A 25242-nucleotide genomic window follows, 5' to 3' on the forward strand; every position below is an offset into this window, starting at 1 on the left:
TATAATTTTTAGGAGAATATAGGAATAAACTAAAGACCAATGTCACTCTTGCTCTGTATCTGTCACAGCTGTTTCTAGTTATATGTGTTTGTCTGGTTGCTTCAAATTCAACAGAAACGATGCTGGTATTAAACAGAATTTAAGCTTGTATACATGTATATTAATTTCCTCATTAGGTAACAATTTTGTAAGTAGGAACAGGTTTTTTCAGTTTGCTAGGTTTTCTGAGTTCTTTACCTGGTTACGCCAAAAAAATAGTAATGATACATTATTAATGATAATATCAGTTGATTTTCATTTTTACAGGGACGACTGAAACTGCTACTCCCCCTGGAGACGTTAATGATAATGGTACATGACAATTAATGATAGATTAATATCAGATTATTTTTTAGGCACATCACGTGGGACTGGTCACGTGCCCAAACTCATTGAACTATTGTCCAATGTTTAATACATGTACATGTACATGTATGGGTGGGATTGGTTACTTGAACTTGTGTTATGTCATGAGTATAATTATAATATAACTCAGTACTATAGTATCAATTTTTCATTGGGCCCTGGCATCACCCTATGCCCAGCTCCGCCACTGCTTGAATTTATTATTATTAATAAACTGCTTCTGTTTATAATAATCATGAATGATGCTGTAGACATAAAGACATTAGGTGGAGGAGTATTGAGTCCTTTATCTTCTCCACTAACTGACAGGCCAGACTTACCTCCTCTGCCCAGCACTAGAGCAGATATAAAGAATGACACACACCCTCCTCCTGTGGAGAAATGGAGAAGATCAACATTGATTGTCTACTGGAAGAGTACGTAGACATTATTATTAATATATATTTATTTAAATGTCATTTATTTTAATTATTTATTTATTTTTACAGATTGGACGAGGCTAAATCAAGACGCTCATTAAAATCTTATCCTAAAAGAATCATATTAATAAGACACGCTGAAGTAGTTATCAATGATGTTATTGTTTATTTATTTATTATTTAATAGTCTGAAGGTAATATTGATAACTCTATATGCAACTACACCTGACGCTAAACTGATACCAGAACTGGCTCCAGTCACTAATACTACTCTGCCACACCAACGATCCATCTTTCCCTTCAGCAGTCTTGTTCCAAATGCAAGGCCCTGCAAGCAATTATAGCATGCCAAATTGCCAATAGATCTTGCATGCACAAGAATTTTTATACCTAGATCTGTAGTTTAATAAAAATTTTAATGAATTAATTTAAAAACGGAGTTGTTATACGGTCAAAAAGACAGTAAAACTATTCAAAATGGCGGACGAGCCAGTGAAGAAGAAAAGACGTTCAAAATGGGACCAACCGGCGGCCCCTCCTGATGACACCAACTCATCCGCCTCCACTAGTGACAAGGTTGATCCTAGTGTGTCTGCCGCCTGTGCTGCTGCCCGTATTAATGCAATGTTGGAGGCCAAGGGGAAAATCAATAAGATGGTATTAGTGGGCGTGACAGTGGGTGTGGTTTAGATTATTCTTTATTAAAGGCTTTAGATGTTAGCACTAGTAATGTGGGTGTGTCTAAAGAAGTTCCACCAGCGGAAATAGAAATAAATGACTCGGAAGCAAGGTGGGGGCAAAATGATTATAATTAAATATTAGACCCGGCCCCCTCCTCCCCAGGGGTATTTTGACAAAGGGTCCTACATTGAGTGAAATTTCAAGAGGAACTGGAGCAGCTGTTTCTGTTAGAGGACGATACATGACACCAGCTGAGAAAGCCAACAGTACAACAGAGTAAGTTCACTAATAATAAATATTATTATTATTAATAAAAATGTCCTTATTTTTAGTGATCGTCCACTTTATCTATCTGTACAAGCACCTAATCAGTCATTTATTAATGGTAATAATAATAATAACAATAATAATAATAATAATAATAATAATAATAACAATAATAATAATAATAATAATAATAATAATAACAATAATAATAATAATAATAATAATAATAATAATAATAATAATAATAATAATAATAATAATTGATTGATTGATTTTATTAATTAGCTGCAGTACAGAAGATTAGGAATATCATGTACCAGAGTGAATGTGGCAGCCCCAATAATTTATTAGCTACTAAACCACACCTACCAATTAAACCGACCAGTAGCATTCCCCCTACTAGTGTGGTAAGATATAGAAAATGTCCGTCTTTTTGATGGATTAATTGTGTGATTAAAGGGTTAATAATTATCATTCTCTATAGCATCACTACATTCAGGATAAAGTGTTCATTGGTTTAGATGATGTTGATAACTCGTTTGGACTATTGGACAGACTCCAGGGACCAGATGTAAGATAGTACCACCAACAACATTTTCTGATACATATTAATGTCCTTATGCTGTGTAGAAAGTTTGAGCTGATTCTGACTTCAATTTTTCAAGTTATGGCCATTTTAAGAAAATGCCAAAAATCTGAAAAATACCCAAGGCTATATAGCCCATGGTTTTTTCCAAAAAATGGCTCCAAAATCATCAAGTTTCATGTACTGGATACCCTCCTTTAGGGATCCTATTTAAGTCACATAGCTAGCACTACCGGAGCTAAAGTGTTTTTGAGAGGGAAAGGATCCAAGTATATTGAACCAACGTCAGGGAAAGAATCCTTTGAAGCTCTTTATTTATTTATTAGGTAACGAATAATAATAACAATAACAACAATTAATTAATATTAATATTATTTATTTTAGTCATCCTAGTTCTGATGGAGTGATGTCCGCTAGAAAACTTTGTGAAAACCTTATTGAACATGTGCGTACAATTTCTAATTAAACGTACATGTAATTCTTAATCACATGTACATGTACATGTATAGGTCAAGTCGGATTATGATGGTTTTATGATGTCGAAAATTCGAAATCCATACAATCAACCACACCCACAAGCTCACCTCTACCCACCTCATGGTATTTATTATTAATCAATTAAATAATTAATCAATTATTTATTTATTAGGTTATGCCCCGCCCCCTCACCCACCGCCCACACATCCTAATTATCATCCGGTTCCTCCTCCACATCATCACGGACATTTTATGGTTAATTAAAAATATATTTAATTAATTAATAATTATTTATTTATTTTAGGAGCATTACAATCCATCAATTCCAGGCCCTCAGCCCCGCCCATTATTAATGCCGCAGTTGGCTCCACCCACTTCCTTTGTCTCACCCCCTCAGGTGATAATTCCATAATCTGACGGAAACCAACTTCAATCAAATCTCCTCCTCTTTTACCATATAAGGCTATAGCACACACCCCCAATCATTTTCCGCAGGTTGTTCCTGATAATTATATTCACGAGCCACTCCCACCTCATTATTACGGGGGCGGTCCTTGTCAGCCATTAATGGGCGGTACCCTACCCTCGTCTCATGCCCCTCCCCCTCCTCCTCATTTAGTAGATCCTTATCAAGCTCCGCCTACTCACGGGGCCCCACCCACTTATGTAGCTCCAGCTCCAACCTCAATAAATGATGATAAAGTAAAAGATATTTTTTGGTTCTTTTTTATATTTTTTAGGATGTTTTGTCGAAGGGGGTGGAGCATTTAGCTTACCATCAATTGTGAGACATTATTTAATACCACACATGTATATTAGTAAGAGAGTTATACCGTATGGCTAGAAAATTCCGTGGGGTATTTAATTTCGCGGATTTTGTGGGTAACTTCTTAACCACGAAAATTAATACCATGGAAATGTTCACTGCGCATGCACAGTATGTGAAAATCAATGACTTAATGAAAGTGCACGTGCAAAAATGCGAAATTTAACTCCCTCGAAATTAAAGAATTAAGAGCTTTTCAACTAAAACACGAAAATTTATGCCCTCGAAATTTTCTAGCCATATGGTACTTTGTAATTTCTTAGAAAATAAATAAAATGGCGGATTAGCTAATATTGATTGGCAATATTTCCAGCTATACATTTAGATTTTAATTCCAACTCCTCGTAATGAAAGAAAATATACTTGACCTACTTCTCTCTCTCTCTCCTTCTCCCTAGACCTCATGATAGTGTTGATAAAATTTTGCCAAAAAGGAAATTCACAGAACAAGTAAGTCACTTACTGATTGAATGACAGAGATAGGGAGGGAGAGAAGGAGGTCGTATTACGACATCATTAGTCATGCCACTTAGATACTGTCAGATTAAAGAGGAGAGGGAGGGAGAGGGAGAGGAGAAGGAGGTGGTGTTTGTGTGTCTATTGTAATAGTCATTCGTCTACCAAGTGTTCCTAATTGGTTGCCATGGTGACTTAATGAATTAGCATTTTTTGCTTAAATTGGATTAAGTGAGCCCATGCTATAAATGGCTTCGTTATTATTGTGTGGGTCGACTGTAGGGTGACTGAGAGAGAGTGAGACTGATTAATCATTCTAACTAAGCTCTGTCTCTCCTCTCTCTCCCTCTCCTTAGGCTAATGGTCGGGATGATGTACCATTGAAGGCATCTAAACTCTCTCCTCCTCCTCCTCTTCCTGATGATGTTGCTGTTAAAGAAGAGGTTGGTGTCAGTTCTTCCTCCAGTGCTCCTCTTGATGTCCTCCTGATGCCTCCTCCTCACTTACCCCCTCCCTCTTCAACTCTCTTGTCTTCAGTGAAGAAACAACCTCTCACTACAAGCCAATCTCAAACTGGTATGTATTGATTGTATTAGAAGGGCACCATTGGGCCCACACTACCTGTCCTTAATACATGTACAGTGTAGCCTCTTTATTAAAGACACCATTGGACCCACACTACCTGTCCTTAATACATGTACAGTGTAGCCTCTTTATTAAAGACACCATTGGACCCACACTACCTGTCCTTAATACATGTACAGTGTAGCCTCTTTATTAAGGACACCATTGGGCCCACACTACCTGTCCTTAATACATGTACAGTGTAGCCTCTTTATTAAAGACACCATTGGACCCACACTACCTGTCCTTAATACATGTACAGTGTAGCCTCTTTATTAAAGACACCATTGGGCCCACACTACCTGTCCTTAATACATGTACAGTGTAGCCTCTTTATTAAAGACACCATTGGGCCCACACTACCTGTCCTTAATACATGTACAGTGTAGCCTCTTTATTAAAGACACCATTGGGCCCACACTACCTGTCCTTAATACATGTACAGTGTAGCCTCTTTATTAAAGACACCATTGGGCCCACACTACCTGTCCTTAATACATGTACAGTATAGCCTCTCTTAATGGACACTCTCTATAGCGTACACCTCCATTTAATGGACAGCACCTAGTGTACCAATTACATTCCTTACTGTATAAAATAACCTCCACATAAAGGACACCTCTGTATTGTTAACAGAGACACTTTCAAAGTGTCCATTATATAGAGGCTTATTATCATTATTATTATTATTATTATTATTATTATTATTGATAGATGCAGTAAAAGGAGCTCATCCTCAATCTCTTATTCCTGTTCCCATACCACCACAGTCTGGAACCAATCCTCTCTCGGTCCTTAAAAATACTTTAACTGCCACTAGTGCTCCTCCAGTACAGGCTGCTCCTTCTGTAGATTCTTCTTCTTCTGCTGTTAAATCAGCTCCCAGTGGTTCTGCTCCAGTCATTGCTACCTCTGCATTCTCCCTGGTCAGTTATGATTCTGAAGATTCTGATTCTGAAACTGCTTGAGATAGAAACAACATGAGAATGAGGAGACTATCATGAATTATATCTGCATGATCATGATAATGTGAATTTTCCTTTTAAAATTACTTTTGTATTAATTTTAATTAATAGTAATTATCATTCTTTTATTCATAAAGGTTCCACTGTATGGTAGTGGGTGGCTGGTTTAAAATCTGCTCAATTTTTGTAGGAAGTAAAATGATTTGTGCCATCACCAGTTTAATAATGCTCCAACTGCAAGTGAACTGTGTGAGCTTATTTTTTGTGGTATTTTGAAGCTAATAATACTAATAATAACTAATTGGACAAACAATAATGAAAAAGACACTGTGAAATAACAGAAATAATAATGATGCTTGTAAAATGTTGCTAAACAATTACAAATAATATTGTGATAATGACAAGCTAAGAATTAATGTACAGTTACATCACAAGTGTATGAAGAGAATTTTTCTATTCCAACTCTCATTATAAGTTTTATAGTATGTTGAGGATTGTTCTTTGCAGTACAATTGAACTTTCTCTTCCTCTGGTATAATGAAATTCGGCAGTTCCTCATGGAAATGAGTCTCACATGACAAACTGGATAATCTTCTGTAGAGAAGGTATCTGTTAACCAACAGCTTGTTGGAAATATATAATATTTCGATTTTATTTTGGCTACACACGTGTATTTTATTCCATGACAATCTACATCTTTTGTCAGTTTGTGTATTTTTGCTTGCCTTTGGTAAGGACATTTGAAATTAGCTATAAAGAGAGAGAGAGAGAGAGGAAGAAAACAAAGTTACTCAATACTAGGAATCAAGTGCATGTGATATAACACTGAGACTGGCAGCAATAGTGCTTCACATACTGCAGCCTACACTACTAATATACAGCCTAGCTATATTAAGATATTATATTACAAGTAAAGCATTAAAGCCTCTTCATGATTTAAGTATATATAACTTACCAATTTGTGTTGCAGTATAACTAGGACATGATGGGGTGGGAGTCACTGATGGTGCTGCTACTGATGGCGAGGGACTGCTGGGAGCTGGTGAAGGAGAAGGTGTACTGCTTGGGGTTGGAGTTGGACAGGCATCGAAATAATATGATCTATTATTAATGACATCTGAATAACTAAAGACAACTGTTGACCTGCAATGAAGAGAGATACAAAAATCATTAAAGTGCCACGATATGATTTTATGCTGACATTCCTAGTCTATATTTCTTACCTCAGTTCTACTCTTTCCTTTGAAGTGAAGTTGAATTTAAACTCTATTTTCTTGGTGCTGAGCAGGGCCCTGTAAATGAATAAAAACACATTTCAATTATAAACTGATAATGCACTAGATGATTTTGACAGTTGACACTGACACTAGCTCCACTTGCAAAAGAGAGGGGGAAGAACTTATTAAGAACTTACGAGTGACTAAAAGTAACATAGTCATCACAGAGATTATTAGTTTTATTGACATCTCCAGCATTTTCAAGGGTTTTATTGTGGTAGCGGAATCCTTCCTTTTGGACGCCTAATAAAAATCCCTTAATTTTGTGGGTTTTTTCGGCAGTAGTAACTACCATATGAACTGTAAGAAAGAGAATAAATTATAATTAATGACCTTTGGCTCATAAAATATTACCTGTAGTCAACTCATTTGGAGTGTAGCATGGGATCTCATGTGTTGCATTCATCATGACCAACTTGAAATCACCACCAGCACCATTAGTTGAGTTTTTTTCACCATCCCTTGGCCCATGCTCTGTTGTGAAATTGCAAATGGATTGTAGCTGTGGTACACTATCCCCGGAGTAAGAGACAGTCAAGGCATAGATTGTATTACTAAGTAACAGGGATTGGAAACAGATCACGTGATCTCATTCAAATTAATGAAAGCAGGTGCGGACGAACCTTGTAAGACTCTGCCCCTTCCCCGGCTCGTTGAGACTAGAGCAATATGACTGAGAGGACTGCTGGATTAAGTGTAGCTTGAAGCCAGATCCAGGGTAGTTATATAGCTTATATTGTTGCTGAAGGTTTACTTACTTATTAGAAACTGTTAAAACTGTGATACAGCACTTTATTTTGAAGAAAAATGAGAAAAAGCATGCTTTTTTACCATGCGTGATAGGTGTGAAATCTATTCAACCTATAACTTGCTAAGGGTAACTAAAACTGAGAGAGTGTCAATATAAAAAACATGTATCAAGTAAAGCTACGTGCCACTAAGACACTTTTATTATCACTAGTGCTTCATACAGATCATAAGATCCCAAAATGTCGGTTTTTAGAGGCGTATCTGTTCAACCTATATCACAAAAAGTAAGTAAAATTAGGATAAAGGACAAAAACTGTAACAAAGATTAGGATTTTTCACATGCCTTTAGCCTATTATATAAGCCATAGACGGCACTTTGGAAAAATAATAGCTGTATTCATTAATTTGTGCCATCACAAAGGCAATTTCAATGATAACATGGGCCACGAGAGGCGGCGAAGATTCTGTCAACAAAACTATGCTTAACCGTCACAAAGAACAGTCATGAACTCCCAAGACCTATCTGTTCATCATCGATAGTAAATAAAATGCAAATTAATACAGTACAAGACTTGGAGAAGAGCTTGTGTAGTCGGCCTTCCATTGCTTTTCCACCATTACAGAGTCTGTCCGTGTGACGTCATCAGTTTCCAATCCCTGTTACTTAGTAATACAATCTATGGTCAAGGTAGGGAGAGAGGCAGTCACGAGAAACAGGATGATAAGGATTAGCTGTCTTCTCTCCATGCTTGCAGGCGAGTAAAATGAAAGTTCCATCTGGAAGAGTCCAAGGTAGTTATTTCTAGTGATATTCTTTTAACCAATAGATTGGAAAATGCCTCCAGTGACAGAAAACAGAGGACAACCACCCAGTTTTATAGTGTGCCGCCGGCAGCGAAAATTTAATTAACAACCGACGGGAAGCATATCTAGAGCAGACATAGCCTATAATATTCGCACATACCTGGCCCAGGGTGATTTTGGAGCATAGATTGGAGCCATTTTTGAGGAAAACTATGGACTATAGTACAGGGTAATGGCACATTTCTTTTAAAATGGCCATAACTTGAAAATTTTAAGTCAAAAAACTTGCATAGTATAAGGATATATGATGCATGTATCAGGAAATGTAGTACAAGTTTGGGGATCATTTAAAAAGTTTAGCTTGCTATGTATTAAAGACACCATTGGGCCCACACTACCTGTCCTTAATACATGTACAGTGTAGCCTCTTTATTAAGGACACCATTGGGCCCACACTACCTCTCCTTAATACATGTACAGTGTAGCCTCTTTATTAAGGACACCATTGGTCCCATACTACCTGTCCTTAATACATGTACAGTGTAGCCTCTTTATTAAGGACACCATTGGGCCCATACTACCTGTCCTTAATACATGTACAGTGTAGCCTCTTTATTAAGGACACCATTGGGCCCATACTACCTGTCCTTAATACATGTACAGTGTAGCTTCTTTATTAAAGACACCATAGCTGTTTAAAGAAACCATTATGTAATAAACAATTATTACAATAATACCTACCATCCTTAGGATCATGAACCAGTACATGATTAAGGATACACTATAGTCTATCAGAAGGTACAATGATTGTAAACCAGATGAAAGGACCCACAAACTCCTAATCCAATAAAGCCTTAAAGAACAGGATAATTATCTATAATCAAGCTTATAACTGTAATTACCATTCAAACGCTCATCCCATAGCCTGTTCAAAGACCAGCTGCTGAAATAATGAACTCAAAAGATGCAAAACCATATCAGTCCTATTAGTTAACCATGACAACACGGAGCATGTGAAAGAGGGTGCCCTCCTCCACTGTAATAAGATAAAGCCGTTCTAGTACGCTAGTCCTAATCACACCCACACAAACCACCTCAAGGTATATACACATGTACTACATGTCAGCAGCGGCAGCAATAAACATGTACAGTACATGTTTACTGCTGGAGGCATCACATCTCCCTCTCCCCCCCACACACAAGTACGTACATGTACATGTATTAAATTGTTTAATAAGCAATTGACGTTTGAAGAGAATAGTAAGAGAAAAGAGCAATTACGTGTAGAATGTACTGTAGGAACAATTAGGGATACGATACCATTGCTACGTACATGCACCATTAAGGTACAAATGGCTGTAATTTTGATAGTTTTTTGTTGATATCATTTTATAGGAAATAAAAAGTTGTACAACTTGTGCCTTTTTCAAATTTTTGTCACCCACTGTTTATCAATTATGGATCATTGAACTTCAAATATTTTAAAACTTATCATGCCTGCTGCCAGCATAACTTCTAATTCTTTATGAACTTACTTTTTGTAGTTACTAAGCTAATTTATCTCCCTTTTTTCATTGTAGATTCAGTTGCAATTGAAACTGATGTTCTCATTTGACTGATGTCAGTAAAAAATTTAGTCAAAATTTAAATTTTTTGTTAAAATTGAAATAGGTTACGTAGTCTATAATATCTATGATTTAACAAAAAATTTGACCGATTGGCAGGAATTTTAATCGAAGGCGTGGTTAGTTTATGACGTAAATATTAAAGTTAATTTAAAAAATGGCCGCCATCGTGATTATCCTGTACAGCTACTTTATTTGGTAGATGCACGTTACAACAAGCTGCAAAGTTTGGAATGATGGCATAAATAAGCTAAAAATTTAATCAAGTAAGCAGGCATGCATTTCTCTTGTGATTTATTAAAACGAACAAATTAAATGAGAGCTTATATATACATACCTGTTTTACCCAGCTTCAACAAATTCTAGTAAAGTGAAAGAGTGTATATTAATACCGTAATTTTTTTAAGAATTTGTCATCACTGTTTTGGGGCAGGTAATTTTGAGAACAAAATTTTAAATGTCAACGACTTCAATTTTTCAGGTTACGGCCATTTTAAGAAAGCGTCAAAATCTGAAAAATACCCAAGGCTATAGTCCATGGTTTTTTCCAAAAAATGGCTCCAAAATCACCCCCAATTTTTATTACATTTTCTGATACATATTGATGTACTTATGCTGTGTAGAAAGTTTGAGCTGATTCCGACTTCAATTTTTAAAGTTACGGCCATTTTAAGAAAACACAAAAAATCTGAAAAATACCCAAGGCTATAGCCCATGGTTTTTTCCAAAAAATGGCTCCAAAATCACCCCCAATTTTTGTTACATTTTCTGATACATATTGATGTCCTTATGCTGTGTAGAAAGTTTGAGCCGATTCCGACTTCAATTTTTCAGGTTACGGCCATTTTAAGGAAACATCAAAATCTGAAAAATACCCAAGGCTATAGTCCATGGTTTTTTTCCAAAAAATGGCTCCGAAATCACCCCCAATTTTTATTACATTTTCTGATACATAGTGATGTCCTTATGCTGTGTAGCAAGTTTGAGCTGATTCCGACTTTAATTTTTTAAGTTACAGCCATTTTAAGAAAACGCAAAAAATCTGAAAAATACCCAAGGCTATAGTTCATAGTTTTTTCCAAAAAATGGCTCCGAAATCACCCCAAATTTTTATTACATTTTCTGATACATAGTGATGTACTTATGCTGTGTAGAAAGTTTGAGCTGATTCCGACTTTAATTTTTAAAGTTACGGCCATTTTAAGAAAACGCCAAAATTCTGAAAAATACCCAAGGCTATAGTCCATGGTTTTTCCAAAAACAATAATGAAAAACAATAATGAAAAACAATAATGCTCCTCCCCCTCCTCCTCATTTAATAGATCCTCATCAAGCTCCACCTACTCACGGAGCCACGCCCAGTTATGTGGCTCTAGCCTCAATGAGTGATGATAAAGTAAAAAATTTTTTTTTGGTTCTTTTTTATATTTCTTAGGATGTTTTGTCGAAGGGGGTGGAGCATTTAGCTTACCATCAATTGTAAGACATTATTAATTAATTAATTATTAGTTTATTACCGTACATGTATATTAGAGAGAGTTATTTGCTTTGCAATTTCTTAGAAAATTTTTGTATTTAGCGGAATTTACCTATTGAGCCCAAAAAATAAACAAAATGGTGGATTAGTTAATATTGATGGCAGTATTTCCAGCTGTACTGTGGATTTTAATTCAAACTGCTCGTAACTAAAAGCAGATAAAGATACCATTTATACTCAACTTTCTACATGTTAAAAGTCACTAACTCATTAATTATTCATTATTATTGTTATTAATTAATGCATTATTGGGTGTACTAGCTGTGGAGAGTGCTAGGGAGGGATTTACTAATCAGGTTAGCAGGTGGCCAGCTGGTGTTTGTGTGTGTGTGTATATACCTCAGAGTAGGAGGGACCTGGGTCAGGATTCACCTGTTTACATGTACAATGTACATATACTGAACACTAAAAGAAAACATACTTGATCTACTTCTCTCTCTTCCCCCCCTCTCCCCCCCCTCTCTCTCTCCTTCTCCCTAGACCTCATGATAGTGTTGATAAAATTTTGCCAAAAAGGAAAAATTCACAGAACAAGTAAGTCACTTACTGATTGAATGAGAGAGGGAGGGAGATAGGGAGGGAGAGAGATAGGGAGGGAGAGAGGGAGGGAGGGAGAGAGGGAGGACAGTAGATGCTTATTGTCAGGCCTGTCTATTCCGGATACCTTGGGACCCAATAATAGCCTAGCTCCTGATTATGAACCTGTCCTTATTTCAGAGGTTCATTAATACACATTACTATTGTATTGGGACTGATACTACCCCTCCTCGTTATAGAGGTGTTCTTATTTTAGAGTGTCCACAATAGGAGGAGGTTTATTATTATCAATTGTTGGTCTCTTTGTCTGATCAGTTTAAGACTTTATTGTGTTTCACTTTAATCTTTTATTTAATTTGTTTCATTAACCTGTGACCCGTGAGTATCCTGTGGCTATTCGGCTGTACTAGACACTAGACACTGTTATTGTTATTATTATTGTTATTATTTATTTATTTATTTGTATGTCAACACAATTATGAGTTTAATTAAGTACATGTAAATCACTGTTTCAGATTTCATGAGGTCTTCACGGGCCCACACTACCTGTCCTTAATACATGTACAGTGTATCCTCTTTATTAAGGACACCATTGGGCCCACACTACCTGTCCTTAATACATGTACAGTGTAGCCTCTTTATTAAGGACACCATTGGGCCCACACTACCTGTCCTTAATACATGTACAGTGTAGCCTCTTTATTAAGGACACCATTGGGCCCACACTACCTGTCCTTAATACATGTACAGTGTAGCCTCTTTATTAAGGACACCATTGGGCCCACACTACCTGTCCTTAACACATGTACAGTGTAGCCTCTTTATTAAGGACACCATTGGGCCCACACTACCTGTCCTTAATACATGTACAGTGTAGCCTCTTTATTAAGGACACCATTGGGCCCACACTACCTGTCCTTAATACATGTACAGTGTAGCCTCTTTATTAAGGACACCATTGGGCCCACACTACCTGTCCTTAATACATGTACAGTGTAGCCTCTTTATTAAAGACACCATTGGGCCCACACTACCTGTCCTTAATACATGTACAGTGTAGCCTCTTTATTAAGGACACCATTGGGCCCACACTACCTGTCCTTAATACATGTACAGTGTAGCCTCTTTATTAAGGACACCATTGGGTCCATAGTCCACACTACCTGTCCTTAATACATGTACAGTGTAGCCTCTTTATTAAGGACACCATTGGGCCCACACTACCTGTCCTTAATACATGTACAGTGTAGCCTCTTTATTAAGGACACCATTGGGTCCATAGTCCACACTACCTGTCCTTAATACATGTACAGTGTAGCCTCTTTATTAAGGACACCATTGGGCCCACACTACCTGTCCTTAATACATGTACAGTGTAGCCTCTTTATTAAGGACACCATTGGGCCCACACTACCTGTCCTTAATACAGAGGTGTCCTCATTTCAGAGGTACTTTTGTATAGGCTTGTACCAATTGGGACATTACAAAATGTCCTCAATATAAAGGCGTCCTCATTATAAAGGTGTCCTCATTATAATTTGTCCTTATCTAGAGGCCCATTCCTGTATTAATGTACTGATTGTAATGTAAGGAATTAGGAGGCTAGACTGAGGTAGACTACCTGACCAGTGTACTATTACAGAGGAAGCCTCTTGTGTTAGGTGTTGGTTAATGGGACCATTAGGTTTTACTTAATCATGTAATTGCATGTAGGAAATCGGATACTAATACTTCAGTTTACATGTATTATTATTATTATTATTATTATTATTATTATTATTATTATTATTATTATTATTATTATTATTATTATTATTATTATTATTGTTATCACTAATACCTGTACATTTACATGTACTGAAATTATATTTACTTTAATGACCTTATGTTACTGTACAGCCTCTCTTAATGGACACTCTCTATAGCGTACACCTCCATTTAACGGACAGTACCTAGTGTACCAATTACATTCCTTACTGTATAAAATAACCTCCACATAAAGGACACCTCTGTATAACAGAGACACAGTGTCCATTATATAGAGGCTAGTCTGTATTCATTATTATTCTTATCACTATCGTTCTTTGTTTGATCTCTCATTGTCTCTATCCCTCTCTATACAGTACATACTGTTATCTCTCCATCTCTTTATTCATTTTGTTTGTGTTTACATGTGTTACTCACCTCCGGACATCGACTGACCACAAGTATAGTAACTTATCGCTCTCTTCTTTACTGAAGACATTAAACTGAGACTGGCGTAATTAATTATGGCTTGTGATCATGATCGTATTACGACATCATTAGTCATGCCACTTAGATACTGTCAGATTAAAGAGGAGAGGAAGAGAGAGGGAGGGAGAGGAGAAGGTGATGGTGTTTGTGTGTCTATTGTAATAGTCATTCGTCTACCAAGTGTTCCTAATTGGTTGTCATGGTGACTTAATGAATTAGCATTTTTTGCTTAAATTAGATTAACTGAGCCCATGCTATAAATGGCTTCGTTATTATTGTGTGGGTCGACTGTAGGGTGACTGAGAGAGAGTGAGACTGATTAATCATTCTAACTAAGCTCTGTCTCCCCTTTCCCTCTCCTTAGGCTAATGGTCGGGATGATGTACCATTAAAGACATCTAAACTCTCTCCTCCTCCTCCTCCTGATGATGTTGCTGTTAAAGAAGATGTTGGTGTCAGTTCTTCCTCCAGTGCTCCTCTTGATGTCCTCCTGATGCCTCCTCCTCACTTACCCCCTCCCTCTTCAACTCTCTTGTCTTCAGTGAAGAAACAACCTCTCACTACAAACCAATCTCAAACTGGTACGTATTAATTGTATTAGAAGGACACCATTGGGCCCACACTACCTGTCCTTAATACAGAGGTGTCCTCATTTCAGAGGTACTTTTGTTCAAGCTTGTACCAATTGGGACATTACAAAATGTTCTCATTATAAAGTTGTCCTCATTATAAAGGTGGTTCTTATCTCAGTGTATTCAAGCACTATAATGCATTGTGGCATGTTTAAAGCTTCAATTGGAGTAGATTAGGTATCGTAATTGTGAAATTCTATCCGACTCTGGTTTGCTAATGAGTTTTAGAGGCGCCAAACAGCCCTTAGTAACGATGATATTATTTATTATTATAATAATAAAAAGGATACGCATGCAGTCGACTCCTTAGAGATTAAAGGATTTAGAGTTTGAAAAATGTTCCCCGCCCTACTTGATCTAATTGTGTTAGATTATTTATACAAGTGTCACTCAAAGGGAATATTAGATTAGGAGGGAGAGAAAAGCCATTTTATTCATCTGTGGTTACTCACACTGACAATAATAATAATAATAATAAGATGGCAATGTGTTGAGGTCACTTTCTGAAGTACCTCTACCTGTTTATAGTTATCTAAGAATATAACATGTTACGTTGTCCAGTGAGTATCAGTAATGTAATACCTGAGTCCCTTGATATCTGCCCTCAGCTTTACCTCAAGCAGATATCTCAGTAGTATAGCCTCTCTTAATGGACACTCTCTATAGTGTACACCTCCATTTAACGGACAGCACCTAGTGTACCAATTACATTCCTTACTGTATAAAATAACCTCCACATAAAGGACACCTCTGTATAACAGAGACACAGTGTCCATTATATAGAGGCTACATTACTTCTCCACACCTTAAGAAACGATGGACTATCATTGCTCATTCAAGTGCATGTGTCAGTAGCTTGTGTTTGCATGTGGTTAGAGCCCTGTTGGTAAATATACCGTTTATTGCAATTAAGATTAGTATAAGTGTTGATAAATGTGGTTCAAGTGCATAGTAAATGCTAACCTCAATGTCTCTCTCTCTCTCTCCTTCCTTTCTCTTTAATTGTATCTTCATTGGAACTCCACTAGTGAAGCCTTCCTTATTATATGAATTAGACTTTTGCAATTCTTATCATTGGTTTTTAAGCCATTCATTATCATCATCGTCATCATCATCATCATCATTATCATCATCATCATCATCATCATCATTATTATTATTATTATTATTATTATTATTATTATTATTATTATTATTATTATTGATAGATGCAGTAAAAAGAGCTCACCCTCAATCACCTATTCCTGTTCCCATACCACCACAGTCTGGAACCAATCCTCTCTCGGTCCTTAAAAATACTTCAACTGCCACTAGTGCTCCTCCAGTACAGGCTGCTCCTTCTGTAGATTCTTCTTTTTCTGCTCAGTGTTAAATCAGCTCCCAGTGGTTCTGCTCCAGTCATGGCTACCTCTGCATTCTCCCTGGTCAGTTATGATTCTGAAGATTCTGATTCTGAAACTGCTTGAGATAGAAACAACATGAGAATGAGGAGACTATCATGAATTATATCTGCATCATCATGATAATGTGAATTTTCCTTTTAAAATTACTTTTGTATTAATTTTAATTGATAATAATTATCATTCTTTTATTCATAAAGGTTCCACTATTATAGTAGTGGGTGGCTGGTTTAAAATCTACTCAATTTTTGCAGAAGTAAAATGATTTCTGCCATCACCAGTTTAATAATGCTCCAACTGCAAGTGAACTGTGTGTCAGTCATAGGTTGGAGGCCCTTGCAGTATAATAGTGTGTTAATCATTTAAACTTGTTTACTCCTCCATTTACACTTCAGACTAATGAGCTTATTTTTTGTGGCTGGAGTAGATCATATCAATCATATTTTGAAGCTAATAATAATAATATTAATAATAATAATAACTGATTGGACAAACAGTAATGAAAAAGACATTGTGGAATAACAGAAATAGTGATTAATGATGCATAAAATGTTGCCAAACAATTAGAAATAATAATAATAACATGATAATGACAAGCTAAGAATCTAAAAGAGTTACATCACAAGTGTATAAAGAGTCCTTTTCTATTCCTATTCTTATTTTAGTCGTTAGAGTATTTTTACGATTGTCCTTTGCAGTACACAAGAACTCTCTCTTCCTCTGGTCTAACGACATTTCACAGTTCCTTATGGAGAAGGTTCTCCAACGGCAAACTTGATCATCTTCTGTAGAGCAGACCTCTTGTCTGGTGCAGTTTGACTGGAATACAAAATGTCTCAATGTCCCTGTGGTTGTGCATTCATATTTTATTCCATTGTCTTCATGATCCATTGTCAGTTTGTATTTCTCTACTGTCTTAGGACATTTGAAATTATCTATAGAAAGAGAAGAGAGAGAGGAAGAAAACATAAAGTTACTGAATACTAAGAACCAAGTGCAAGTCATCAGGTGATAATTAACATGTGATATAACACTGAGACTGGCAGCAATAGTGCTTCACATACTGCAGTCTACACTACTAATATACAGCCTAGCTATATTAAGATATTATATTACAAGTAAAGCATTAAAGCCTCTTCATGATTTAAGTATATATAACTTACCAATTTGTGTTGCATTATAACTAGGACATGATGGGGTGGGAGTCACTGATGGTGCTGCTACTGATGTTGAGGGACTGCTGGGAGCTGGTGAAGGAGAAGGTGTACTGCTTGGGGTTGGAGTTGGACAGGCATTGAAATAATATGATCTATTATTAATGACATCTGAATAACTAAAGACAACTGTTGACCTGCAATGAAGAGAGATACAAAAATCATTAAAGTGCCACGATATGATTTTATGCTGACATTCCTAGTCTATATTTCTTACCTCAGTTCTACTCTTTCCTTTGAAGTGAAGTTGAATTTAAACTCCATTTTCTGAATACTGAGCAGGGCCCTGTAAATGAATAAAGACACATTTCAATTATAAACTGATAATGCACTAGATGATTTTGACAGTTGACACTGACAATAGCCCCACATGCAAAAGAGAGGGGGAAGAACTTGTTAAGAACTTACGAGTGACTAAAAGTAACATAGTTATCACAGAGATTATTAGTTTTATTGACATCTCCAGCATTTTCAAGGGTTTTATTGTGGTAGCGGAATCCTTCCTTTTGGACGCCTAATAAAAATCCCTTAATTTTGTGGGTTTTTTCGGCAGTAGTAACTACCATATGAACTGTAAGAAAGAGAATAAATTATAATTAATGACCTTTGGCTCATAAAATATTACCTGTAGTCAACTCATTTGGAGTGTAGCATGGGATCTCATGTGTTGCATTCATCATGACCAACTTGAAATCACCACCAGCACCATTAGTTGAGTTTTTTTCACCATCCCTTGGCCCATGCTCTGTTGTGAAATTGCAAATGGATTGTAGCTGTGGTACACTATCCCCGGAGTAAGAGACAGTCAAGGTAGGGAGAGAGGCAGTCACGAGAAACAGGATGATAACTCGATAAGGATTAGCTGTCTTCTCTCCATGCTTGCAGGCGAGTAAAATGAAAGTTCCATCAGGAAGAGTCCAAGGTAGTTATTTCTAGTGATATTCTTTTAACCAATAGATTGGAAAATGCCTCCAGTGACAGAAAACAGAGGACAACCACCCAGTTTTATAGTGTGCCGCCGACAGCGAAATTTAATTAACAACCGACAGGAAGCATATCTCGAGCAGACATATAGCCTATAATATTCGCACATACCTGGCCCGGGGTGATTTTGGAGCATAGATTGGAGCCATTTTTGCGGAAAACTATGGGCTATAGTACAGGGTAATGGCACATTTCTTTTAAAATGGCCAAAACTTGAAAGTTTTAAGTCAAAATCAGCTCAAACTTGCCGCATAGTATAAGGATATATGATGCATGTATCAGGAAATGTAGTACAAGTTTGGGGATCATTTAAAAAGTTTAGCTTGCTATGTATTAAAGACACCATTGGGCCCACACTACCTGTCCTTAATACATGTACAGTGTAGCCTCTTTATTAAAGACACCATTGGGCCCACACTACCTGTCCTTAATACATGTACAGTGTAGCCTCTTTATTAAAGACACCATTGGGCCCACACTACCTGTCCTTAATACATGTACAGTGTAGCCTCTTTATTAAAGACACCATAGCTGTTTAAAGAAACCATTATGTAATAAACAATTATTGCAATAATACCTACCATCCTTAGGATCATGAACCAGTACATGAATAAGGATACACTATAGTCTATCAGGAGGTGCAATGATTGTAAACCAGATGAAAGGACCCACAAACTCCTAATCCAATAAAGCCTTAAAGAACAGGATAATTATCTATAATCAAGCTTAATAGCTGTAATTACCATTCAAACACTCATCCCATAGCCTGTTCAAAGACCAGCTGCTGAAATAATGAACTCAAAAGATACAAAACCATATCAGTCCTATTAGTTAACCATGACAACACGGAGCATGTGAAAGAGGGTGCCCTCCTCTACTGTAATAAGATAAAGCCGTTCTAGTACGCTAGACCTAATCACACCCACACAAACCACCTCAAGGTATATACACATGTACTACATGTAAGCAGCGGCAGCAATAAACATGTACTTGTTTACTGCTGGAGGCATCACATCTCCCTCCCCCCCCTCCACACACATGTACATGTACATGTATTGGCGTATGTGTACATGTATGTGTATTAAATTGTTTAATAAGTTTAATTGACGTTTGAAGAGAATAGTAAGAATAAAGAGCAATTACGTGTAGAATGTACTGTAGGAACAATTAGGGATACGATACCATTGCTACGTACATGCACCATTAAGGTACAAATGGCTGTAATTTTGATAGTTTTTTGTTGATATCATTTTATAGGAAATAAAAAGTTGTACAACTTGTGCCTTTTTCAAATTTTTGTCACCCACTGTTTATCAATTATGGATCATTGAACTTCAAATATTTTAAAACTTATCATGCCTGCTGCCAGCATAACTTCTAATTCTTTATGAACTTACTTTTTGTAGTTACTAAGCTAATTTATCTCCCTTTTTTCATTGTAGATTCAGTTGCAATTGAAACTGATGTTCTCATTTGACTGATGTCAGTAAAAAATTTAGTCAAAATTTAAATTTTTTGTTAAAATTGAAATAGGTTACGTAGTCTATAATATCTATGATTTAACAAAAAATTTGACCGATTGGCAGGAATTTTAATCGAAGGCGTGGTTAGTTTATGACGCAAATATTAAAGTTAATTTAAAAAATGGCCGCCATCGTGATTATCCTGTACAGCTACTTTATTTGGTAGATACACGTTACAACAAGCTGCAAAGTTTGGAATGATGGCATAAATAAGCTAAAAATTTAATCAAGTAAGTAGGCATGCTTTCTCTTGTGATTTATTAAAATGAACAAATTAAATGAGAGCTTATACCTGTTTTACCCAGCTTCAACAAATTCTAGTAAAGTGAAAGAGTGTATATTAATACCGTAATTTTTCTAAGAATTCGTCATCACTGTTTTGGGGCAAGTAATTTTGAGAGAAAAATTTTAAATGTCAACGACTTCAATTTTAAGTTACGGCCATTTTAAGAAAACGCCAAAAATCAGAAAGTACCCTGTACTATAGCCCATGGTTTTTTCCAAAAAATGGCTCCAAAATCACCCCAAATTTTTATTACATTTTTTGATGCATATTAATGTCCTTATGCTGTGTAGAAAGTTTGAGCTGATTTCAACTTTAATTTTTTAAGTTACGGCCATTTTAAAAATGCCAAAAATCTGAAAAATACCCAAGGCTATAGTCCATGGTTTTTTCCAAAAAATGGCTCCGAAATTATCTCAAATTTTTATTACATTTTCTGATACATAACGATGTCCTTATGCTGTGTAGAAAAGTTTGAGCTGATTCCGACTTCAATTTTTCAAGATACAACCATTTTAAGAAAATGTCAAAAATCTGAAAAATACCCAAGGCTATAGTCCATGGTTTTTTCCAAAAAATGGCTCCGAAATTATCTCAAATTTTTATTAAATTTTCTGATACATAGTGATGTCCTTATGCTATGTAGCAAGTTTGAGCTGATTCCGACTTTAATTTTTTAAGTTACGGCCATTTTAAGAAAACCCCAAAATTCTGAAAAATGCCTAAGGCTATAGTCCATGGTTTTTTCCAAAAATTGGCTCCAAAATCACCCCAAATTTTTATTACATTTTCTGATACATATTGATGTCCTTATGCTGTGTAGAAAGTTTGAGCCGATTCCGACTTCAATTTTTCAGGTTACGGCCATTTTAAGAAAACATCAAAATTTGAAAAATACCCAAGGCTATAGTCCATGGTTTTTTCCAAAAAATGGCTCCAAAATCACCCCACATTTTTATTACATTTTCTGATACATATTGATGTCCTTATGCTGTGTAGAAAGTTTGAGCCGATTCCGACTTCAATTTTTCAGGTTACGGCCATTTTAAGAAAATGTCAAAATCTGAAAAATACCCAAGGCTATAGTCCATGGTTTTTTCCAAAAAATGGCTCCAAAATCACCCCACATTTTTATTACATTTTCTGATACATATTGATGTCCTTATGCTGTGTAGAAAGTTTGAGCTGATCCCAACTTTAATTTTTAAAGTTACGGCCATTTTAAGAAAACGTCAAAAATCTGAAAAATACCCAAGGCTATAAGTCCATGGTTTTTTCCAAAAACAATAATGAAAAACAATAATGCTCCTCCCCCTCCTCCTCATTTAATAGATCCTTATCAAGCTCCACCTACTCACGGACCCACACCCAGTTATGTGGCTCCAGACTCAATAAGTGATGATAAAGTAAAAAATATTTTTTGGTTCTTTTTTATATTACTTAGGATGTTTTGTCGAAGGGGGTGGAGCATTTAGCTTACCATCAATTGTAAGACATTATTAATTAATTAATTATTAGTTTATTACCGTACATGTATATTAGAGAGAGTTATTTGCTTTGCAATTTCTTAGAAAATTTTTGTATTTAGCGGAATTTACCTATTGAGCCCAAAAAATAAACAAAATGGTGGATTAGTTAATATTGATGGCAGTATTTCCAGCTGTACTGTGGATTTTAATTCAAACTGCTCGTAACTAAAAGCATAGATAGTAATGTAAAAAAAGATACCATTTATACTCAACTTTCTACATGTTAAAAGTCACTAACTCATTAATTATTCATTATTATTGTTATTAATTAATGCATTATTGGGTGTACTGTACTGTGGAGAGTGCTAGGGAGGGATTTACTAATCAGGTTAGCAGGTGGCCAGCTGGTGTTTGTGTGTGTGTGTGTATATACCTCAGAGTAGGAGGGACCTGGGTCAGGATTCACCTGTTTACATGTACAATGTACATATACTGAACACTAAAAGAAAACATACTTGATCTACTTCTCTCTCTTCCCCCCCTCTCCCCCCCTCTCTCTCTCTCCTTCTCCCTAGACCTCATGATAGTGTTGATAAGATTTTGCCAAAAAGAAAATTCACAGAACAAGTAAGTCACTTACTGATTGAATTAGAGAGAGAGAGAGATAGGGAGGGAGAGAGGGAGGGAGAGAGGGAGGACAATAGATGTGTATTGTCAATCCTGTCTACTCCGGACACCTTGGGACCCAATAATACCCTAGCTCCTGATTATGAACCTGTCCTTATTTCAGAGGTTCATTAATACACATTACTATTGTATTGGGACTGATACTACCCCTCCTCATTATAGAGGTGTCCTTATTTTAGAGTGTCCACAATAGGAGGTGGTTTATTATTATCAATTGTTGGTCTCTTTGTCTGATCAGTTTAAGACTTTATTGTGTTTCACTTTAATCTTTTATTTAATTTGTTTCATTAACCTGTGACCCGTGAGTATCCTGTGGCTATTCCGCTGTACTAGACACTAGACACTGTTATTGTTATTATTATTGTTATTATTTATTTATTTATTTGTATGTCAACACAATTATGAGTTTAATTAAGTACATGTAAATCACTGTTTCAGATTTCATGAGGTCTTCACGGGCCCACACTGCCTGTCCTTAATACATGTACAGTGTAGCCTCTTTATTAAGGACACCATTAGGCCCACACTGCCTGTCCTTAATACATGTACAGTGTAGCCTCTTTATTAAGGACACCATTGGGCCCACACTACCTGTCCTTAATACATGTACAGTGTAGCCTCTTTATTAAGGACACCATTGGGTCCATAGTCCACACTACCTGTCCTTAATACATGTACAGTGTAGCCTCTTTATTAAGGACACCATTGGGCCCACACTACCTGTCCTTAATACATGTACAGTGTAGCCTCTTTATTAAGGACACCATTGGGCCCACACTACCTGTCCTTAATACAGAGGTGTCCTCATTTCAGAGGTACTTTTGTATAGGCTTGTACCAATTGGGACATTACAAAATGTCCTCAATATAAAGGCGTCCTCATTATAAAGGTGTCCTCATTATAATTTGTCCTTATCTAGAGGCCCATTCCTGTATTAATGTACTGATTGTAATGTAAGGAATTAGGAGGCTAGACTGAGGTAGACTACCTGACCAGTGTACTATTACAGAGGAAGCCTCTTGTGTTAGGTGTTGGTTAATGGGACCATTAGGTTTTACTTAATCATGTAATTGCATGTAGGAAATCGGATACTAATACTTCAGTTTACATGTATTATTATTATTATTATTATTATTATTATTATCAGTAATACCTGTACATGTACATGTACAGTACATGTATAACCTGCTAAAATTATATTTACTTTAATGACATGTTACTGTACAGCCTCTCTTAATGGACACTCTCTATAGCGTACACCTCCATTTAACGGACAGCACCTAGTGTACCAATTACATTCCTTACTGTATAAAATAACCTCCACATAAAGGACACCTCTGTATAACAGAGACACAGTGTCCATTATATAGAGGCTAGTCTGTATTCATTATTATTCTTATCTCTATCGTTCTTTGTTTGATCTCTCATTGTCTCTATCCCTCTCTATACAGTACATACTGTTATCTCTTCATCTCTTTATTCATTTTGTTTGTGTTTACATGTGTTACTCACCTCCGGACATCGACTGACCACAAGTATAGTAACTTATCGCTCTCTCCTTTACTGAAGACATTAAACTGAGACTGGCGTAATTAATTATGGCTTGTGATCATGATCGTATTACGACATCATTAGTCATGCCACTTAGATACTGTCAGATTAAATAAAGAGGAAGAGAGAGGGAGAGGGAGAAGGAGGTGGTGTTTGTGTGTCTATTGTAATAGTCATTCGTCTACCAAGTGTTCCTAATTGGTTGTCATGGTGACTTAATGAATTAGCATTTTTTGCTTAAATTAGATTAACTGAGCCCATGCTATAAATGGCTTCGTTATTATTGTGTGGGTCGACTATAGAGTGACTGAGTGAGAGACTGATTAATCATTCTAACTAAGCTCTGTCTCTCCTCTCTCTCTCTCTCCTTAGGCTAATGGTCAGGATGATGTACCACTGAAGACATCTAAACTCTCTCCTCCTCCTCCTCCTGATGATGTTGCTGTTAAAGAAGAGGTTGGTGTCAGTTCTTCCTCCAGTGCTCCTCTTGATGTCCTCCTGATGCCTCCTCCTCACTTACCCCCTCCCTCTTCAACTCTCTTGTCTTCAGTAAAGAAACCACCTCTCACTACAAACCAATCTCAAACTGGTACGTATTAATTGTATTAGAAGGACATCATTGGGCCCACACTACCTGTCCTTAATACAGAGGTGTCCTCATTTCAGAGGTACTTTTGTATAGGCTTGTACCAATTGGGACATTACAAAATGTTCTCATTATAAAGTTGTCCTCATTATAAAGGTGGTTCTTATCTCAGTGTATTCAAGCACTATAATGCATTGTGGCATGTTTAAAGCTTCAATTGGAGTAGATTAGGTATCGTAATTGTGAAATTCTATCCGACTCTGGTTTGCTAATGAGTTTTAGAGGCGCCAAACAGCCCTTAGTAACGATGATATTATTTATTATTATAATAATAAAAAGGATACGCATGCAGTCGACTCCTTAGAGATTAAAGGATTTAGAGTTTGAAAAATGTTCCCCGCCCTACTTGATCTAATTGTGTTAGATTATTTATACAAGTGTC

General features: G+C 36.4%; 3 protein-coding genes and 2 long non-coding RNA genes across 7 annotated transcripts in view; 3 read left to right on the top strand and 2 right to left on the bottom strand.

The window, feature by feature from the left end:
- Window positions 1-728: 728 nt before the first annotated feature.
- Window positions 729-1251, top strand: LOC109587224 (uncharacterized). Its single transcript, XR_002187480.1, has 3 exons — window positions 729-821; window positions 894-966; window positions 1012-1251. It is a non-coding gene; the product is annotated as an uncharacterized LOC109587224 (long non-coding RNA).
- A 12-nt stretch (window positions 1252-1263) lies between these two features.
- LOC105314698 (UPF0469 protein KIAA0907 homolog) lies at window positions 1264-24833 on the top strand. Of its 2 annotated transcripts, XM_020003457.1 has the most exons (16): window positions 1264-1481; window positions 1532-1614; window positions 1668-1781; window positions 1838-1890; window positions 2058-2179; window positions 2257-2343; window positions 2560-2684; window positions 2743-2803; window positions 2868-2958; window positions 3008-3090; window positions 3140-3232; window positions 3298-3537; window positions 3576-3619; window positions 4060-4111; window positions 4474-4693; window positions 5456-5842. In XM_020003457.1, exons 1-16 carry the CDS (start codon window positions 1302-1304, stop codon window positions 5707-5709), a joined length of 1902 nt encoding a protein of 633 aa, XP_019859016.1. In that variant the 5' UTR covers window positions 1264-1301; the 3' UTR covers window positions 5710-5842. The 2 variants fall into 2 exon arrangements, with proteins under 2 accessions (XP_019859016.1, XP_019859017.1); XM_020003458.1 differs by lacking the exons at window positions 3576-3619; window positions 4060-4111; window positions 4474-4693; window positions 5456-5842 and adding exons at window positions 21952-21995; window positions 22552-22603; window positions 24587-24833.
- Window positions 6070-8600, bottom strand: LOC109587222 (uncharacterized). The gene is made up of 5 exons (XM_020003462.1): window positions 7338-8600; window positions 7121-7283; window positions 6930-6998; window positions 6662-6849; window positions 6070-6456 (listed from the first exon to the last, which is right to left on the bottom strand). The coding sequence occupies exons 1-5, from the start codon at window positions 7390-7392 to the stop codon at window positions 6119-6121; spliced, it is 813 nt and encodes a 270-aa protein (XP_019859021.1). The 5' UTR covers window positions 7393-8600; the 3' UTR covers window positions 6070-6118.
- Window positions 11432-16743, top strand: LOC109587223 (uncharacterized). Its single transcript, XR_002187479.1, has 5 exons — window positions 11432-11558; window positions 11598-11641; window positions 12180-12233; window positions 14836-15052; window positions 16312-16743. It is a non-coding gene; the product is annotated as an uncharacterized LOC109587223 (long non-coding RNA).
- LOC109587221 (uncharacterized) overlaps window positions 16912-25242 on the bottom strand; it is an 11131-nt gene continuing 2800 nt past the window's right edge. Inside the window, exons 2-6 of one of the 2 annotated variants that reach the window (XM_020003461.1) lie at window positions 18343-18417; window positions 18126-18288; window positions 17935-18003; window positions 17667-17854; window positions 16912-17438 (exon numbers count right to left, since the gene is read on the bottom strand). In XM_020003461.1, coding sequence (XP_019859020.1) covers window positions 17101-17438; window positions 17667-17854; window positions 17935-18003; window positions 18126-18288; window positions 18343-18417 — 833 coding nt within the window. In that variant the 3' untranslated portion in view covers window positions 16912-17100. The remainder of the gene's footprint in view (window positions 17439-17666; window positions 17855-17934; window positions 18004-18125; window positions 18289-18342; window positions 18418-25242) is intronic. The other variant, XM_020003460.1, reaches the window with a different exon arrangement.

Source organism: Amphimedon queenslandica, unplaced genomic scaffold (genome assembly GCF_000090795.2).
Source record: "Amphimedon queenslandica unplaced genomic scaffold, v1.1 AMPQUscaffold_12647, whole genome shotgun sequence".
NCBI classification, from domain to species: domain Eukaryota; kingdom Metazoa; phylum Porifera; class Demospongiae; order Haplosclerida; family Niphatidae; genus Amphimedon; species Amphimedon queenslandica.

Excerpts from the sequence above, each read along its gene's own strand:
- LOC105314698 (XM_020003457.1), top strand. The coding sequence starts at position 1,302 with ATGGCGGACGAGCCAGTGAAGAAGAAAAGACGTTCAAAATGGGACCAA. Across the intron at positions 2,344-2,559 it reads ACAGACTCCAGGGACCAGAT|GGATCCTATTTAAGTCACAT; the intron begins GTAAGATAGTAC and ends ACCCTCCTTTAG. Across the intron at positions 3,620-4,059 it reads CATTTAGCTTACCATCAATT|ACCTCATGATAGTGTTGATA; the intron begins GTGAGACATTAT and ends CCTTCTCCCTAG.
- LOC109587222 (XM_020003462.1), bottom strand. The coding sequence starts at position 7,392 with ATGATGAATGCAACACATGAGATCCCATGCTACACTCCAAATGAGTTG. Across the intron at positions 7,284-7,337 it reads TCCAAATGAGTTGACTACAG|TTCATATGGTAGTTACTACT; the intron begins GTAATATTTTAT and ends TCTTTCTTACAG. Across the intron at positions 6,850-6,929 it reads AAGGAAAGAGTAGAACTGAG|GTCAACAGTTGTCTTTAGTT; the intron begins GTAAGAAATATA and ends TCTTCATTGCAG.